The sequence below is a fragment of the Emydura macquarii genome, unplaced genomic scaffold (assembly GCF_026122565.2).
Source record: "Emydura macquarii macquarii isolate MOO-44397 ecotype Brisbane River unplaced genomic scaffold, CSIRO-AGI_Emac_v2 contig_1002, whole genome shotgun sequence".
NCBI lineage: Eukaryota > Metazoa > Chordata > Testudines > Chelidae > Emydura > Emydura macquarii.
This window is the reverse complement of record NW_027131139.1, coordinates 633,558-653,132: the sequence shown is the minus strand read 5'-3', so window position 1 is coordinate 653,132 and position 19,575 is coordinate 633,558. Positions and strand designations below refer to the sequence as shown.

The 19,575-nt window shown below is 45.2% G+C and overlaps 1 protein-coding gene across 1 annotated transcript in view; it reads left to right on the top strand.

Annotated features, from left to right (window-relative positions):
- Nucleotides 1–19,575, top strand: part of HDAC7 (histone deacetylase 7) — a 235,609-nt gene that overhangs the window by 16,139 nt on the left and 199,895 nt on the right. Inside the window, exon 3 of the mRNA XM_067544580.1 lies at nucleotides 17,031–17,147. Within this exon, the coding sequence (XP_067400681.1) occupies nucleotides 17,129–17,147 (19 nt within the window). The 5' untranslated portion in view covers nucleotides 17,031–17,128. The remainder of the gene's footprint in view (nucleotides 1–17,030; nucleotides 17,148–19,575) is intronic.

Here is a 19,575-nt window from a genome sequence, read left to right as displayed (position 1 = left end):
CGCTGTAAGTTAGGTCACCATAATTTTGTCATGTAGACATGGCCTTCAACTTTGAGGCCTGATATACATACATAATGACACCAGTGTATCTAAAGGTATGGTGATGCACTGATTTAGTAAACGGGTGCAACTTTGTGTGTGGACACTCTGATATCACTCATCAGTTTAAACTAGGGATGTAAAAATTAGTTTAATTAAAAACCCATTTAAATGTTCTAAAAATAGAACATTTAAACAGTTGAATGCATGTAGCGGGGGAAGCTGTGCTGGGCTTGGCTCCTCACTGCCAAGTTGCGGCTCCTCCCTTTCACGTGTGCAGAGTCATAGCTGAGCAGCTCTCACTCACAGGAAGCTGAGCCAAGCCCAGCTGTGCCCCCTTCCCCTCACTCTGGGCTCCATGCCACCCTGCCATTCACAGGGAGCCAAGCCCAGCTGCAGCTATGCCCCCCCTCCCAGTTTAAATGGTAATCAACTGTTTAAAATGTTATGCTTTTACATCCCTAGTTTAAACATGGCCAGAGCTTGCAACAGCTGGTGCATTCACAGGAAATGCTATGCCCATTCTATGCACAGAAGACCTTTCAATATAGGTTTCTTTTCTATGTACTGTAAAATGCATATATGGAGCCACATCCACCTGACCACTGGTATGCCCCATGAAGGCCCGGGATTGAGCGTGTGGTACAAACTTGAAGTCATGTAGTCAGGGAAGTACCCAACATTCAAACCCCGCTCCCCCCTGCTACACACAAATATAATTTATTTTAAAAACATTGCTTTTATTTAAAAGCATTGCTTTTAATTTTCCCAGTGCTATAATCTGGACCTACAAAGTCAATTGTCTTGGGACTTGGAATGCCAGTTGAGGCCTGTGTCACATTGTGGGGGGAAATATGAGCTTCCAGGTCCCTTCCCCCTGAAGCTCCTTCTGAGTAAGGACATGACATCAGAACAGCTACAAGGAATAAGGAAGGCCACTCTTTGGAGAGGCTGAATATTGATTTCCAGGGTAAACAGCCCTGTATTTCTACTTCTGGAAGATTTACTGGATTTTTCAAAGTGCTCAAACTGCACATTTGGAGAAATGCCCCATATGCTGGTGCCATTGCCCCTTCCCCCTGCCCTTAGAAAGTGCACATCAGGGCACTGAGTCCTTTGGCAGTTTTCTGTCCTCAGCTTATGTTTTTGCTGTGACAGAGATGAAACGGGTCTTTGTTTCACCTCCTTGATATCAGACTACACAGGATATTGGCATGTGGCTTAAAAAGAAATTCCTCCCCAGCAGTAAGGAATACATTTGTCTGAAGGGCTCTGCACCTCATCCTTCTTTCTCTACACTGTTGTCTACAATGGAGCTATTCCTGAATTTCCCTGATACAAGTGAGAGAAGCAGGACTTCTGAGTTGGCTGTAGGTTTCCCTTTTGTAACTGTCCTTTATCTGGGTGGAGAACATTGGCCACATGCAGATTCCCAGTTGTGCTGCATATAAAGGCAGAGAGAACAATCCCAGGCCAATAGTGCGGACAGTCTGAGCTCTGCTGAAACTTGTTAAAAATATCTTAGCTGCTCTCATCTCCAAGCATTTAGTTCAGCAGAGCAGAAGCTCTTAATTCACACAAAGAGGATCAGCTACCCATGTCAAACACTGCATTTCCATCAGAAGGGAAGGAGGGGAAATGGGGAGGAGGTGAGCAGCCCTCAGTGCTGAAAAAACACGTTCAGGACTATCTAGAAAGGCTGGACATGTACAAGTCCATGAGGTCGGATGCAAAGCATCTGAGGGTGCCGGGGGAGTTGGCTGATGTTATTGCAGAGCCATTGGCCATTATCTTTAACTCATGGCGATTGGAGGATGATTGAAAAAAAAAAAAAAAGGCAAATATAGTGCTCATCTTCAAAAAAGTGAAGAAGGAAGATCCGGGGAACTAAAGAGCAATCTACCTCACCTCAGTCCCCTGAAAAACCATGGAGCAGTCCTCTGGGAACCCGTTTTGAGGCACTTGGAAGAGAGGAAGGTGATCAGGAACAGTCAGCATGGATTCACCAAGAGCATGTCATGTCTGACCAACTTGATTGCCTTCTATAATGAGATGACTGACTCTGGATGTGGGGAAAGTAGTGGATGTGATATATCTTGAGTTTATCAAAGCTTTTGATATGCTCTCCCATAGTATTCTGATCAGCAAGTTAAAGAAATATGGGTTGGATGAATGAACTATAAGTTGGATAGAAAGCTGGCTATATCATCGGGCTCAATGGGTAGTGATCAATGGCTAGATGTCTAGTTGGCAGCTGGTAACAAGCAGAGTGCCCTATGGGTCGATGCTGGGTCCAGTTTTGTTCAACATCTTCATTAATGATCTGGAGGATGGTGTGGATTGCACCATCAGCAAGTTTGCGGATGACTCTAAGATGGGGGGGACTGGTAGATATGCTGGAGGGCAGGGATAGGATACAGAGTGACCTAGACAAATTAGAGGATTGGTCCAAAAAAAAATCTGATGAGGTTCAACAAGGACAAGTGCTGAGTCCTGCATTTAGGACGGAAGAATCCCATGTACTACTACTGACTTGGGACTGATTGGCTAGGAAGTAGTTCTGCAGAAAAGGACCTGGGGGTTACAGTGGACAAGAAGCTGGATATGAGTCAACAGTGTACCCTTATTGCCAAGAAGGCTAATAGCATATTGGGCTGCATTAGTAGAAGCATTGTCAGCAGATCAAGGGAAGTAATTATTCCCCTGTATTCGGCACTGGTGAGGCCTCATTTGGAGAACTGTGTCCAGTTTTGAGTCCCCACCTCTCACCCCCACTACAGAAAGGATGTGGACAAATTGGACAGAGTCCAGCGGAGGGCAACAAGAATGATTGGGGGCTGGAGCACATGACCAATGAGGAGAGGCTGAGGGAACTGGGCTTGTTTAGCCTGCAGAAGACAAGAACGAGCGGGGATTTGATGACAGCCTTTAACTATCTGAAAGGGGGTTTCAGGGAGGATGGAGCTAGGCTGTTCTCAGTGGCAGTAGATGACAAAACTAGGAGCGATAGTCTCAAGTTGCAGTGGGGGAGGTCTAGGTTGGATATTAGGAAAAAGCTTTTTCACTAGGAGTGGGGTGAAGCACTGGAATGGGTAACAAAGGGAGATGGTGGAAAATCTATCCTTAAATGTTTAAGGCCCAGCTTGGATGATTTAGTTGGGGTTGGTCCTGCTTTGAGCAGGGGATTGGTCTAGATGACCTCCTGAGGTCCCTTCCAACCCTAATCTTCTGGCCAAAACAGAATCATGGAATCATAGAATAGTTCCCTTTTTAGTCTCTGTCCAGGGTGTCAACACTTTTTTGTCAAAACTGGGGATTTGTCCCATTTACCTTGCAAAGGGAGGCAGGAAGGAATGTTTGGGCAGGAGCAAATGGGCCAAATGCCCAGTTTTGCCAAAAAAGCTATGATGTCTGTGATGTTGGCTCGGGTGAACGGTGATCCCATGTGAGGGGTCTTGGGCTAGCAGCAATGCAAGATGCCTCCGTTCAGCATGGTGGAGTGAGTCTCAGGCAAAAAGTATATTTAGCTTGTTATCCACTATGACTCCAGCTCCCTTTCTGCAGTATTTCTTCCTTCGCAGTCATTTCCCATTGTGTGTGCGCGCAACTGATTGGTCCTTCCTAAGTGGAGTTATTTGCATTTGTCCTTAATTTCATCCTATTCACTTCAGACCATTTCTCCAGTTAGTTCAGTTAATTTTGAATTTTAATCCTATCCTCAAAAGCAGTCGCAACCTGTCCCAGCTTGGTATCATCTGCAAACTTTATATGTGTACTCTCTGTGCTAGTATCAAAATAATTGATGAAGATATTGAACAGAAGTGGACCCAGAACTGATCTCTGTGGGATCCCACTCAATATGCCCTTCCAGCTTGACTGTAAACTACTGATAACTACTCTATGGGAATAGTTCTCATCAGGTATGCACTCACCTTATAGTAGCTCCATCTAGACTGCATTTCCCTAGTTGGTTTATAAGAAGGTCATGTGAGGAGTTCATCAAAAGCCTTACTGAAGTCGAGATATACCTCATCTGCTTCTTCCCTCCTGTCCACAAGGCTTGTTACCCTGTCAAAGAAAGAATGCACACATACAAAATGGGAGTACTGTGGTAAGGGATCTGGGGGTCATAGTGGATCACAAGCTAAATGAGTCAACAGTGTAACACTGTTGCAAAAAAAGACATCATCATTCTGGGATGTATTGATAGAAGTGTTGTAAGCAAGACACAAGAAGTAATTCTACTCTAGTCTGTATTGATTTGGCCTCAGCTGGAGTATTGTGTCCAGTTCTGGGCACCACATTTCAAGAAAGATGAGGACAAATTGGAGAAAGTCCAGAGAAGAGCAACAAAAATGATTAAAGGTCTAGAAAACATGGCCTACGAGGAAAGTTTGAAAAAACTGGGTTTGTTTAGTCTGGAGAAGAGAAGACAGAGGGAATGTAATAAGTTTAAGTAAATAAAAAGTTGTTACAAGGAGGAGGGAGAAAAATTGTTTTCATTAACATCTGAGGATAAGACAAGAAGCAAGGGCTTAGATTGTAGCAAGAGCGGTTTAGGTTGGACATTAGGAAAAACTTCCTAACTGTCAGGGTAGTTAAGCACTGCAATAAATTGCCAGGGAGATTCTGGAATCTCTGTCATTGGAGATTTTTGACAGCAGGTTAGACAAACACCTGTCAGGGATGGTCTAGATAAATCTTAGTCCTGCCATGAGTGCAGGGGGCTGGACTAGATAATACTTAGCCCTGCCTTGGGGGTAGGGGACTGGATTAGATGATACTTGGTCTTGCCATGAGTGCAGGGGATTGGACTAGATGACCTCTCAAGGTCCCTTCCAATCCTACCATTCTATGATTCTATAAGCAGCGATGTCAGGTCTGAGTCGCCTGGCATCGCTGCTTACTGTGTGTTCCCTTTTCACTTTAGGGAAACCTTTCACCAGAGGAAATATCAGCCATAATGAAAGAAATAGGCTCTTGCCCCAGAGGCAAGGGCAGGGAGGATGTGTTAAAGTGGCTCATGAAAACTAGAGAGCAAGTTGAATTCTGTGATCTGACTAGAAGAGATTGGGAGAGAATTTTGAAGAAGGGGGTTAGCTCTGGAGATGGGCTTCATATTTCACTGGGCTATAGAGGTCAGGGACAGTGGCAGTTCCTGTGTTCAGAGATTATCCAAATTTTACTTGGGTCTGACAAAGCAATCACCATTGTCAATGCTGTTAAGCAGAACCTAACAAGCTCCTGGCAGAATATGAAGAGCAACATTTTTTACTTATTCTCTAGGTACGAATAATCCATCTCATGATGATCTAGGCTACCCACAACTTGTTATACATGTACTACTTCCAGAGGTAAGGCAGTTAAAATGGAATTTGATGGGGTCATGCTAATGTTCAGACTTTGGCTGAAAAAGTAGAATGTGCTTTTCCCTATGCCCTGGAGGGTAATAGGGACCTAGTGGGTGAGGCTAAAGCATACAGTGGTCAGGAACCCAATTCTCAGGGTAGTACAGGAACCCCTGGGTATTGCACTTGGTATGACCAAGGGAAAGGAGGCAGCAGTGAGTAGGAGGAGGCAGTGCAGAGGCTTGAAGAGCTGACCTTGGGGAATAAGGAGCAGTCCACCAGCAGGAATCTTTTTCTCCACCCCCAATAGGGATATTGAGCCTCCTCCTATTCATCCAAGATTCTTACCAACATTACCTTGGATGAGTGGGGACATCCCACTGTGTCCTCAGTTATATGCGGCATTCATAAGCAAGTTACTGGGGCATCTGTTTCTTTAACATCTAGAGTTCAGGCAGGGGATGTCACTGTGATGTTAGTAGACCAGGTGTCAGCTCTTGCCAATGCTGTAGGTGTTAGCTGAGCACTGACAAATTCACAGCTGGAAACCAGACCAGCTCACCTGTATATTCAAGATAGGTGTTAGACTTGTAAAGATGTTTAGTATTTAGACTCTATAAAATGCTTGCAAGTTGCTGCATGCATTAATCTGACTTGTAACGTCTGCATCCCCTGCTATCAAGTACTATGTAAGTTTTGCTTTATAGCTGTAAAAATGCCGGTGTGCTCTGACCTTGTGAATCCAGGTAGGAGGAGTGATTCCCTTGCCCATCGTGATGGGCTATCCAAACTAACTGGGCCATTGTGAAACATCACAATAAGAGGACTGGGATAATGGTGTTCTCACACCCATGAAGGTGCTGCATGCAAGAAGCTCATCCCATCAGTTTGAATTTTGGAAACAAAGATAGCTGATATGAAAATTCTTCATTTTTTTGCTGTTTGCTTTTGTTTCCTAGCTCCAGCCCTGTGAGAATCCAGAGACCCCAGGGTCAAGCTCGATTGGCTGTAAAAGATATTCAGTAGACAGATTACTACAACTCTATCGCCTTTTGGAACCATAGAGTGTAACTCATATGTTGCCTGCTTTAAACTATAAATAACTTTCTCCTTTCCTTTTCCTAATTAATAAATACTTAGTTTACTATAGGACTGGCTACAAGTGTAGTCTTTGGTGTGACATCTGAGGTTCAAATTGACCAGGGATAAGTAACTTGTCTCTTGGGACTGGAAGCAACTTAAATCTTTATGATATTTGGTATGGCAACCAACTATCACTAGTCCAGCTTGTCTAGGTGGCAAGATAGACTGGAATGCCCAGGTGACTGTTTGTGACTCTGTGGTAAGACAGTTATAGTGCTTCAGGAGTTCACAGTTGTTACTGGGTTGGTGAAATCTAATTATAGAACAAACAACCAGTTTGAGGTGTCTGCCTTGGTTTTTGACAGCTCCCCTAAGATTGGCACTCATGGTTGTGAACCACTCTTGATAGCGTCACAGTCACATAATGTATTACCATGACCAGAGTGACAAGGTAAGAAGCCACACTCTTTGACTTACTAATGCCTTAGATGTCACTGCAGGCAACTTTTCTGTTACTCATGTTTTTGTGGCCCATGATTCTTGGAATATGGCAGAGACAGCTACAAAATATACTAAGCTGAAAAATAAGTATAAAAGGCACAATGAGAAGCTTAAAGCTGCTGAATACATTGGCTGAAAACTGGCACACTGAGTAAAAATCAAAAAATGTAATACCTAGTGAGGCTTTGGGAAATGTTCTATTTCACAATGAACAATTGAAGCTGAGTGATTTAAGGAAAAGGAATGAAGTTAAAAGCAGTTTTGCACAGACTGTAAGAACACTGCAGAGCTTGGAAGGGACTAAACAGTCAGGATAGTGCAAGTGTCAAAGTGTTAAAAAGTGTAAGTGTTAAAGAGAATATTAATGATTTGGGGGGAAAAAGGGTGGGGGAGGAAATGCCTAGGATGCTGAAGAAGAAAAAAAAATGCATAACACAGTAGCTAACACTGCCTGTCAGAAGAACTGTTTAAGAGTAGTGGCAGAGGTACTGATATCTAATTTGGCTGAGATTTAGAAAAGAATAAAGAAATCAATGTGGCAGTAAAATAGAACATTGCTAAAATACAGCAATTAACAGAGGTCAGACCAAAGAAAAATATACTCACTTTTGAAAAATGTATTCAAAGCTGAAATATAAAAATATTGCAGTTTAGAAATGTGAGCTACTTAATTTAGGGAAGACCCAATGAAAAATATATTTTGATGGCCAAGTTTCTGGCAAGTAGTATGAAGTGAGAGATCAGGTACTTGTGCTGTATGTCTCAGATAAAAAGCCCTTTCCAAAAGCAAGCAGGGAGGATCCCTACTACGTAATGGACAAGGCTAGTCTATAAGTATATCTGGTTCAGGTAAAAAATGAAAAAGGGGTGGTGAATCAATGGTTGCATGCTATGCTGCTGAAACCATACAGAGGAAAGCACAGAGGGGAATCTACTGATGTAAAAAGAGGGAAGTGAGAATGATTGTTTTCTTTTTCAGGTGTTGATCACTGTGGGAGGGATAAAATGCATTGTGTTGGGGTCCAAGGAATTCTGGATACAGCAGAGGAACAAGATGGTGACAGTGCACAAGAGAGATATAAAGGTTCTACTGTTTGTGGGCAGCACTGGTGGCTCCCCCTCGCTGTCAGTCTCCGAGGGAGGCCACACCACCCGGCACCTGCTCCCTGTGGGGAGTCCAAAATAAAGGGGCCGTCTCCGGCCCTTAGCAAGATGAGCCTTGGTTTCAGGTCCCGCCCCTTAGGAGTAGTACACTCTAGCCCTTTAATTGGGAAAGCATGCCATTCAGGGCCCCACCCCTTAGGCAGGGTGGGCCGGCAAAGGGGAACAGTCTTGAGCCCTGCATAGGGCAAGTAGGCAGTTCTGAAGCCCTGACCCTTAGGCAGGGCAGGTGTCACCAAGGGAACAATTTCCAGCCCTCACAGGGCGAGCAAACAGTCTATGGCCTGGCCCTCAGCAGGACAGGCAGGCAGCGGGAAACAGCCTTCAGCCCTCAGCAGGGTGAGGCAATAGTTTCAGGCATAGCCCCTAGCAGGAAATGGGGGGAAACAGTCTCTTGCCCCCAGAGGGGTGAAGAAATAGTCTCAGGCCTAGCCCTCCAGGAGGGCAAACTGGCAGTGGGGGGAAACAGTCTCTAGCCCCCAGAGGAGCAAGGAAATAGTCCAAAGCCCCAGCCCTTAGGCAGGGCATGGCAGGCAGAAGGGAAGCAGTCTCTAACCCTCAGCAGGGTGACCAGCTAGTTCCACACCCAGCCCTTAGACAGGACGGGGCAGGCAGCAGGGAACAGGCTTTGGCCCTCAGCAGGCGATCACCCCTAGGTCAGGGTAGGAAGGGGGGAGGGGGACACAGGCCCACCCGTCTCCACTGCATCCTAGCCCAGGACCTTGGCAGTGATGGGGTGTCCCATCACTGGGTCAGCGGGGGTCCAGCCAAAACATGCTGTCTCAGAGCGAGCACAAACTCAGCCGGACTGTAGTCAGCTCCCCTGGGCTACTTCCTCCCACCCTCTCCCTAGAGTACCTGGTCTCCTGAGCCATACCCCGGTTCCTCAGGGTGCTCTGCCTGAGGGAAGCTCCAGAAGCCCTCAGCCTCGTCGCTTGACGGCAGGTCCAGGAACTGTTTGGAGTCGTTTGCGAAGGGCAGCTCCTCTAGGTCACAAGGTCCTGGGGTCCCCTCCGGCTCACAGGTGTTTGGCAGCTCGGATAGCTCCTCCAGGTCCTCAGGGCCCCAGGCAGTGGACAGCTCCGGCAGCCTCTCCTCTGGATCGCAAGATTCGGGGGTCTCCTCCGGCTTGCCAGGTTCAGGCAGATCCTCCAGGTCCGCAGGGCCCCACGCAGTGAGTAGTTCCAGCAGTCTCTCTTTTGTGGAGTGGTCAGGTCAGCTCTAGGCTCAGGCACCAAGGGAGAGGTGTCCTTCTCCCTCAGCCTCTGGGTTCTGACTGAGTGGGCAGGCCTGGGTTTTATACTCCTAGCCCCGCCTACCTGCTTCAGGTCAGGTGGTGTACTCCTGGTTCCAACCCCCAGGGAGGGTTTGGCTCTCCCTCGCTGTCAATCTTTGAGGGAGGCCACACCTCCCAGCTACAGGGGAGAATGCCTCCCTACCCTTATGGTTCCCAGGTAATCATGCAGGAAAGCCTACAATGTTCTGGTGGCAGCTATCCCTCAATACAAGGAGGATGTCTGGCAGGGTGAAGTCATTGATGAGACTTAAGATAACTGAGGAATCCAATTCAAGTTCTACAGGTTTTTCCACGTATTTAACAAGTGTTGCTTGGAGACCACAACAGGTGACCGAGATGCTGTACACTTTCCTTCCTCTGCCATTTCTCAGTCTCTTGAGCAAGGTGATTCTCTTCAATTCAGACTGAGGCTTGATGTATGATGTGACACCATTGTTGCCTATTGCCAGCCAGTTCTTCCCAATTCGTGGTGTCAATGCATCCCTTCTGAAGATATACTTTTGGGGTGTCCTTGTAGTGTTTCCTTTGTCCCCCATGGATTCTGTTAGCATGACTAAGTTGAGAAAAGAGGCTTTATTCTGGAAGATGAATATCAGCCATCTGCACATAATGGCCAGCCCAGAGAAGCTGAGGTTTCATAATCTTCACTTCAACACTGATGATGTTAGCTGCAGAAAGAATATTGGCAATGGTGCAACAGTCTGCCCATCTGATATGGAGCATCTTCCGAAGGCAGCACTGTTGGTACCACTCCAGATGTTTAAGATGGTTTTGATTTGTCATCCATGTGTTACACCCATAAAGAAGAGTGGGAATGACTGCTGCATTGTAGACCAAGATCTTAGTTTCCATCCACAGATCTCTGTCAATAAAGACACAACAAAGCAACTTTCCAAAGGCTACTCTGGTACAACAGATCCTATGTTTGATCTTCATATCAAGACTGGCTGCCTGGGAGAGGTGCTACCAAGGTAAGGGCAATGCTCAATGTTTTCCAGAGGTTCACCACCACCAACAGTTTGTGGGAGAAGGGGGACAATTTGTGCTGTGGCAAGCTGGTGGAGCACCTTAGTCTTCCCAATGTTGAGGGAAAGTCCCCGGCTATAATAGGCATCTGAGAAAAGATATAGGGTGGATTGCAAGTCAGCCTCAGTGTCACAAGGATAGCATAATCATCAGCATATTGAAGGTTGGTTATAAGAGTCCTGGTGACTTTAGTTTTAGAATGAAGATGCTGCAGATTGGAGAACTGGCTGTCCATATGATACTCAATCCCAATTCCAGAAGAAAGGTGGTCACAAGTAAGAATCAAGATTATAGCAAAATAGATGGAAAAAAGGAAATGGAAATAACACAGCCTGCTTAACATCAGTACAGATGGTGAACAGGTCCATCTCCAACCTGTTGCAGAGGATGGTGGTGGTCATCGCATCATGAAGTAGCCTGAGAACATGAATGAACTTCAATGAATTACTGCAGCTAAACAGCACCTTCCATAATGCTTCACAGCCGACGGTATCAAAGGCCTTAGTTAGGTAAATAAATGCACAGATAAGACATCTTTAGACAGAGGAACAAATATAAGACCTCTTGGAAATACCCACATTCCAAACACTGGCATCTTCTTGACTATATCATCATCAGAGCTCATAATCATACTGATCTCCATATTACATAAACCATGAGAGGTATGGATGACTGCTGGACAGACCATTGTTTAGTCAGATCAGTCATGAATATTCCGACTGCACCACAATGCTGTAAACAACCTAAAGGAATGTGGAAGAGATTTAACATTAAGGCACTTCAGAATCATGCTAGTTGTGACACTTTTTAGCAATGCCTCACTGAGAGGCTATCTGACCTACCTGACGACATCAATGACATCCAAACACATTGAGAGGCGTTCAAGACCATTATTCACAAGGCATGTGAATCAGGATTGGTTTGATATGATTTGATGTGGTTTGATTGGTTTGATGAGAACAACGAGGAAATTCTAGCACTTGTTCATAAGAGAAGCACATTTTGCACTTGGCAAAATGAACTCTCTAATCAGCAGAAACAAAAGATTATCATTGTCTTAAAGCTGTAATTCAAAGGAGGCTGTGTGACATCAAGAATCAGTGGTGGCAAGCAAAGGCCATGGAGATCCAGAGTTTCACTGATCAACATGACATGAGAAGCTTTTTGTGAGCAATGAAAGCTATCTACGGGCCAAGTTCAAATGGCATAATCCCTCTGCAATCCCAGGATAGCTCTACCCTTCTTAAGGACAATGTAGCCCTCAAGCAATGTTGGAAGGAGCATTTCAAGACTCTATTGAATTGCAAATCTGAAGTCTCAGCTGCCACCATCGAGTCTGTTCCACAGCATCCAGTAATAGAACCTCTTGCTGACCTCCCAACTTCTGACGAAGTTTGGCGAGCCACCACTCAGATTAGAAACCAAAAGGTACCTGGCCCAGATGGCATCCCCAGGGAGGTCTTCAAAACCAGTGGAACAGCACTTGTGCAAAAACTTAATCAACTTCTTGTTAGAATTTAGGTTAATGAGGAAATTCCACCCAATCTAAAGAATGCCAATATTGTGACCATTTTAAAGAAAGGGGACAAGTCAATGTGTGAGAATTACTGAGGTATTGCCCTCCTCTCCATTGCTGGGAAGATCCTTGCTCACATCTTTTTGAACCGTCTCCTCCCATTTGCTGAAAACGTCCTTCCAGAACCCCAATGTGGTTTCAAACTGTCTCGGGGCACCATATACAGTGTTCTGGAAAGAGTGGACCACAGCCAGGGTGGAGGATCCTGTAGCACGAGTAACTCTGAGAAGCAGGCACTTGGACTGGGGGACCTTGAGGGTGTGGTGTTTTTAAATGGAATGATAATGGCTAACTTAACTCTTCATAGCACACAGTTAACACATGCGGGAAATATTACAGTTATTTTAGCAGATCACTGAACTGCTGCCCATGAGTCCACTTACCACGCCAGGAAAGTGACTAAGACTTTGACCTTCTCTCTGAAAGTTATTAAGGACTGGCAGAGCACCACTACCAATCCTGAATATACTGGAGTAATGATGCCTCCTCATCCAGAATTGAAACAAAATGATAAACCATGCCCAGAAATAGAAGCAGGACCTGACAATGGACTAGTGATAAATCATGAGCATCATGTTATGTATAATAATGTACAGTACCAAATGACACATGTAGTAACAGATTTAACTAATTTTACATCGCCACAGCAGTTTTGTCATGCAAAATATGTATGCTTTTATATGTAAATGATAGCAACAGTAGAGCAAAATTTCAGCAAGCTCTCCTGCCAACATAATAAAACCACCTTAATGAGCAGTGGTAGCTATGTCGGCTATGTTGGTAGAGTGTCTCCCACCGATATAGCGCTGTCCACACAAGCGCTTATGCCGGCAAAACTTACATTGCTCAGGGGTGTGGTTTTTTTCACACCCCTGAGCAGCAAAAATTTTGCTGGTGTAAGTGCTAGTGTAGACAAGGCCTTAGAGAAGACTCTACTAATGCTGATGGGAGAGCTTCTCCAGTCAACATAGGTACTCCACCTCCCCGAGAGGCAGTAGCTACGTCGACAGGGGAAGGCCTCCCATTGTAATAGTGTTATCTATACTGGGGGTTAGGTCACTATAACTATGTCACTCAGGGGCATGGATTTTCCTCATCTCTGAGCAATGTGTTTATACCAACAGAAGCTCCTAGTGTAGATCAAGCTTTAGGAAAGGAGCAAGCATGAGGAAACAGGCATCCTTCCTATGGTATTATCAGTTCCAGTGGCCACAGGACTAAATGAGTCATTAAGAGTGTATAATGTCCAGTCCATAGGTATGTTGGACCTACCATGGCAGGTTACATCATAAAAGAACATGTCACTCATCCTCAGAGCCTGGTAAGGATAGATGGGAGAGTCTGGAAAACCCCACACACCTCATGTGTTCCCAGTGACATGGTACCTAGTTATGTCATTGTGATGTACAGCAAAGTACATTGCCAGCATGTGTAAGAAATTGTAGAGTAATCACGTGTGCAACAAGAAAAGATAAGGTAACTAAAAAGCTAGAAAAGATTGTTGGCCATCTCTCAGCAGAATCTTCTTCAAGCTGCAACAGGTCTCCCCTCATTGGTAGCAGGGTTTTGGTCCTTTATTCCACCAGTGTTTGCATTCAACTGTTTTGGCAGCACTGTGATGGAGTATTCCTGTGTTCCAAAAATGCTAACTCAGGGTCTGAACCAGAAGAAACCGCCTCATGTAACAGTCTCTTAGCTGTTTTCATAGCTAATTCTGCCTTATCATCACTCTGTGGTTGAGGAATCGGTGAGGTGGTCAAACTCCCACATGTGTGGAAATTCCTTGAATTCTTCCAAGGCAAATGGGGGTCTGTTGCTGGTGAATACAGTATTTGGAATGATATATTTCACAAAGTGTGGGCCTGCAGTTTGGCAATCACTGATTTGCTTCTTTAATCAGGTAGAGGCAGGGCATCAAGCTCCCAGAAGTTTAAATAGCAGTTCACTATAATCAAATATTGCTTTTTCTTTTTTTTTACGTAAATAAGTCCACTCCTACCTTTTCCAATGGTTGGATGGACAGCTCATGTGATAAGAGGCTCTTTCTTCTGGCAGTTAACACACGACAGGCAGATGTCACACCTTTTTATCAAGAAGCAGAGTTGTGCATTCATTCCTGGACAGCAAGGACACTCTCAAGCTCATCTAAGACAGTTAGATGGATATATATGACCTGCTCAGGGTACTGGCAAACACCAGTAATTGTCCTGGACAATATCTGATTTCTATCTAATAGTATTTGAGGTGTATCAACATGGACTGCAATTTTTTTTAGCACTAAAAAGGGCCTTTGCATAATTTTCTCTATGGGTTTGTAGTCTGATTGCAGTTACACTGCATAGCCATAGATGTACTGATGAAATCACTCCACTCCAAATACTACAACCAAACTTTCTATTTGCTCATACTCCTGTTCAGTCTCTGAAAGGGCTCTGCTGTCATAAGCAATCAGCTGCTCCTGCAAAAGAGCCACACACAATCTTTTCTTCACTGCATCACACTGGCTCTCCTGGGTGGTAGTACTTCAGGACAGGCGCACCCATTATCATTTGTTTCATCATATCCAGTACTTGCTGTTGGTAACTTGGCCAGTCCCACTAAACATCTGTGTTGTGAGCTGACGTATGGATTTCGCTGCTGTAGCTAAGTGTGGACAGAACGTGGACAGAAAATGTATCAGTCCTATAGCCCTTTCACATCCACTGGAGATGGTATGTCTCTGACTGCCTTGATTTCATTGGGACCTGCATTCAGGCCCTCTGTTGTGAGCAGATGTGCAATATATATCAACTCATGGGTTGAGTTTTGTGTTCTTGTCCCTGCTTCGCTGTGGAAAATCTTGTAGTTATCTGTCATGGTCTCATTCACTGTCTGTATCATTGCTCCCTTCACCTATAATGGGGATGTCATCTGCAAGTATTTCCTTTAAGAACTTGGGGGAATCCTCTCTGGAACATGTCTGATGCTTGGCTTATGCCCATCAGCATGGGATGACATATGAAATGGTATTGCAAAAGTTGTCAGCATGCTGAACTCTTTACGTAGGCTTATGTGCCAAAACCCATTCCTCACATCACAGACGATAAATAATATTCTGGTTTTGGACATTTCTGGCAAGCTGTCATCAGTTGTGGACAGTGAATAGCAACATATTTTCCATGCTCATTTGGTGGCTTTGGGTCTATGCAGATATGTAATTTGTCTGATGGCTTCCTTACTACCACCATTCTGCAGGTGCTATCATAGCTCTGCTCTGAAGACTTTTGAGCTCTTTACATGCTGGATTAGGTAGTGCTACTGGAATTTTTCTTCCTGGTAAGCATACTGGTTCCACTGTGGGGGTCTGCTTCCATTCACAGCTTTCTTTCAAGGCACCTTTCTCCTTTGAAAATATCCCCATATGCTTTTAAAATTGTCACTTCCCACTGTCCATGGGACTCTTCCTTCCACTTCTTGCACTGCACTACAAAATTATTGTGCTGCACCTTGATCAGATCCATGGTTTGTATGGCTGTATTCCCCAAGAGGGATATGTGATGTTTACTATCCACCATCACAATCTTTAGTTGACAGTGTGTTACTTTTTAAGTTACTATGAGTTAAATTTACTATGAGCTCACATTTTCCTAATGTTGCTTTATGATCTCTTTGTATATTATTAGATTGCCCTTGCTTTTTGTAATGGGTGTGTTCGAATCCTATTCACCCCAAGGCATCACATTGCAGTAGACCGTGCTATCCTGCTGAAATTGCACAGGACATGTCCCTATTAGCTCTGTTGCATGCACAGAGGTTGGTATTGTTTTCTGTTGCTTGCCTGTCCCAGCAGCCTGAACCTGATTTGTTCTCATACTCAAGGAGAGAGTCATGATGGCACCACAACTGTCTGATGTGCCATCCCCCAGGCAAATTCAAATTAGAAGTAAGGCACAATTCTTTTAACAGAGGGGGGGATTAACCATTGGAACAACCTATTAAGGAAAGTGATGGATACTCCATCTCCTGATGGTTTTATATACTGACTGGATGCCTTTCTGTTATGTGAATGAAGGCCCAGGTCCAGGAGTGCTGGAACATTTTGTACAGTTTGATGCTGAGAGCCACTGAAACCCTGTATATAATGGAAACCCTTCAAGCCAGAGGGTGAGGCAGCACCCCCAACACCCCTAGTTCCAGCACCTATGCCTGGGTCTCACAAGCTCTGAGTTCAAACATGAATGAGCTCTGGATTTCCTGTATAATCTTGGGCAAGTCACTTGATCTCTCTGGGCCTCAGTTTCCCCTATCTGTAAAATGAGGATAATATCCCTTTTTTCCTCTCTGACAATAAATAATGTGACCACCCCTTGAGTTTCATGAAGAGAATGCTGGGTTAACGCCATATCAGTATAATGTCAGCGTTACACATTAGTTAACCCTACTCAAAGAAAATATTGGACTCTCTCTCTCTCTCCCCCCCCCCCCCCCCCCCCCCGGAGAGAGAGAGAAAAAATTCTATCTGATGACAACTTTTCCCCAGCCAACAAACACAAATTTTATTAGCTAAACTCTCTCAGATGCTGAATACCAGATTGGTAACATTTCGGTAACACATTGCTAACATTTGACTCATAGAAACTTGGAAGGCTGGAGTCAGGAGTGGGGGGGTGGAAGCACTTTAGATTACGATTCCTTTTTGGGGGATTTTTTAAACACCAAAACTTCTCTTTGCTTAATCAAAAAAGAGCTTTTCATCTGACAGTTTCCCTCATGCTGCATTGTGCGTGTGATATGAGGGTCAGTGGGGAGCAGAGCTATGTGTGGCCAAAAGAGGCACCCAGAACAATTTAGCTAACTTGTCTTCTGCAAGCCTTCCCCCCCACCCCTGTTCCCAGGGCCCGGTTGGCCAGGCTTTCAAGGTTTGATAAAGCATTTCCTTCCATTGTCATTCTATACGGCCTCTGGGCCCTTCTCTCAGTCCCTCCCCTTCTGCCTTCCTCCCTCTCTCTCTCTCTTACAGAACCTCAGTGAATCTTGTGATATAAAGAAAGCAACTGCCTCCCTTAAGAAACAACTTGAACAATGAGACTTCCTCAGCAAGGGCTTTAATTCCCCTGGATGCAAGGACTAAATCAGGGTGAGTAGGCTGCCTATTGTCCTGTTAGTCACTGGATCTTCTGCAAATGTGACTGTGTTTCTGCCTGCAGTGAAATAACTGTGAATGTGGTAGGTATTTTCCCCCAGTATGGGTTGGTCCTGGGCTCCTCTCCTATTTATCTCAGCCTGGAGAGGCAACTTACAGCACAGATGTGTGGAGGAAGGGCAAATGCTATTGTTGCTAAGCTTGTGAAAAACTCCGAGCACTGCCTGGGCTTGTGCTGAACTTTGGATATATGTGAAAGAGTAAAGTGTCCCTGTGAGATGCAGTGGGCAAGTTTCTGCTCTCAGTTACACCTCTATAAATTTGGAGTCACTCCATTGGCTTGCTAAACAAGTACCCCTGTGCAACTGAACAGACTCTCGATTTTCAGCAGGGCAGGAAGGATTCTTACCTTCTCAGAAGCTGAGAAAAGAAAAACAAATAAAATGCAATACAGCACAGAGTGTGACCCTGAGCAGGGCTCTGTGGAGAAATCTTTCTCATTAGTATTGACAAGGTGCAATCCCAGCTGCAATGTTTTAAAGGACCCCAAAAAGAAATGCACCAGCAATGGAAACCCCAGAATCACTTCTGACAGAAAGAATACTAAGCTCCACAGTTTACCAGATCTGAGTTTAAGAGACAGAAGTTCAAGGGAGGATGAGTTGACTGGACATACCAGCCTTTTCCTGCCGACATGTATATCACTTCTATTACCTGCCTTGAACAGACTCACAGGGATTTTCCAATCTGGCCTTTTCTGAATTTGACCTATTTTGTATGTGACCTATTTTGAATGTGAGAGATAGAATCAAAGGGAGACAGACTGAGAAGCAGGGGAGGCTTTTAGTGACCTGAAGTTTAGCTGTGCTAGTATGGAGAGAAGAAATGGTTTACTATGAATGTCTGGGGAATGATTACCACAAGAAACACTAGGGCTCAACAGAGCAGATTTTGGAGAAAACTGGGTCAGCTGGTGGGTAAGGAGGGCTAACTCGGGGGGCAGGGGTCTCATAGACATTGGAGGACGTTATAGATAATATAGGGTCAGTCCAGCTCCCCCAGGTGTATTTAACTGCAGATTGACATTGCTGCCTATTGTTGCTTTTGCCCATTTCTATCCAAAGGACGGGACTGCAGAGATCATCATCATACTGGAGTGGAGCTTTTTGAACCAGCAAGAGAGGGGAAGGGAAGAGCTGAATAGTTTACAAAATAAGATTTTGTGCAATGTGATGACCCCACAATTTTCTCTGGAAATTTTCTTTATGTCTCTGACTTCCTATCACCAAAACCAGGACCATTTCTAGGGAAGGAATGCAGGGAGTTACGAGTCAGGCAACAGCTCCCTCAGTTGTCCAAAATTCCCATCATTGCTCCTGGAGGCTAATCCTGATCCTGCCTGTCACAGACAATGTCTGAAGGAAGGTGAACACAGACAGAAAGGTGTGTGCTGGGAGGCTCCCCCTCTGAGACAGAATAGGCTGTCTCATAATAGCATGTTTTACTCTTTACACAAAAAAACACACAGGCAGAGTTTGGTTCCAAATGATTGTGTTTACTAAATATACGCACAACTTGCTTCCCTAGCTACACACACAAACACAGCTGCCCTAGTGTAGCAAATTTCCGGCTTTGCCGTCATGGGTCCCATGCTTTTGATGGGTCCAGATGCCATCTTTCACTCCTGGTTCGGGGCGTTGGCCACTCCAGTAGTGCCCAGTGAGGGCAGGAGGTGGAGGGAACCCAGGCCCATCCTTTTCAGCTTCTTGGGTTCACAGCTCTCTCTCCCCTGGGCAGGGCCTTTTTCCTTAGGCCTTGGTGCCTGAGAAGTTCCCCACCCCTGCCCTGCTTGAGTGGGGCTTCCCCTCCCTGGTCTCTGTACCTCTGAAGTCGGAGGATGGGAAGAAAGCTTCCCTCCTCCCTCTGCCTCCTGCACTGCTGCTGCCTCCGGGGTTGTCTCCTTTCCCTTTGACAGCTCCGGGGAGCCAGCTTTTGTGTTCCCCTCTCCCAGCCCATCTCAGTGAGCCACAAGGCCTCTGCAGGGGCCAGCCAGAGGATGACCACTCCTCTGCACTGCAGGATGAGCTATGCTTCTTTCTCCAGGACACGCATGGTGCCAGGAACAAGGTGCAGCTCACCCTGCAGTGCTGGGGGGACTTCCACTGTGTCCTCAAGGCCATGAGGGCCATCTTGGGAGAGGGCAAAGGGACCTAAACAAATATTTTGCCTTAGTTTTGAATAAGGGTAATGAGGAGCTTGGGTGGCAGTGGCCAGGTGGCTAACAGGACAAGGATATGGAAGTAGAAATTACATATGAAAGGTGGAAGCCAAACTCAAACAGTTTAAAGGAACCAAACTGGGGAGCCCGGATAATCTCCATTCAAGAATATTAAAGGAACTGGCCCAATAACAAGGATTTTTA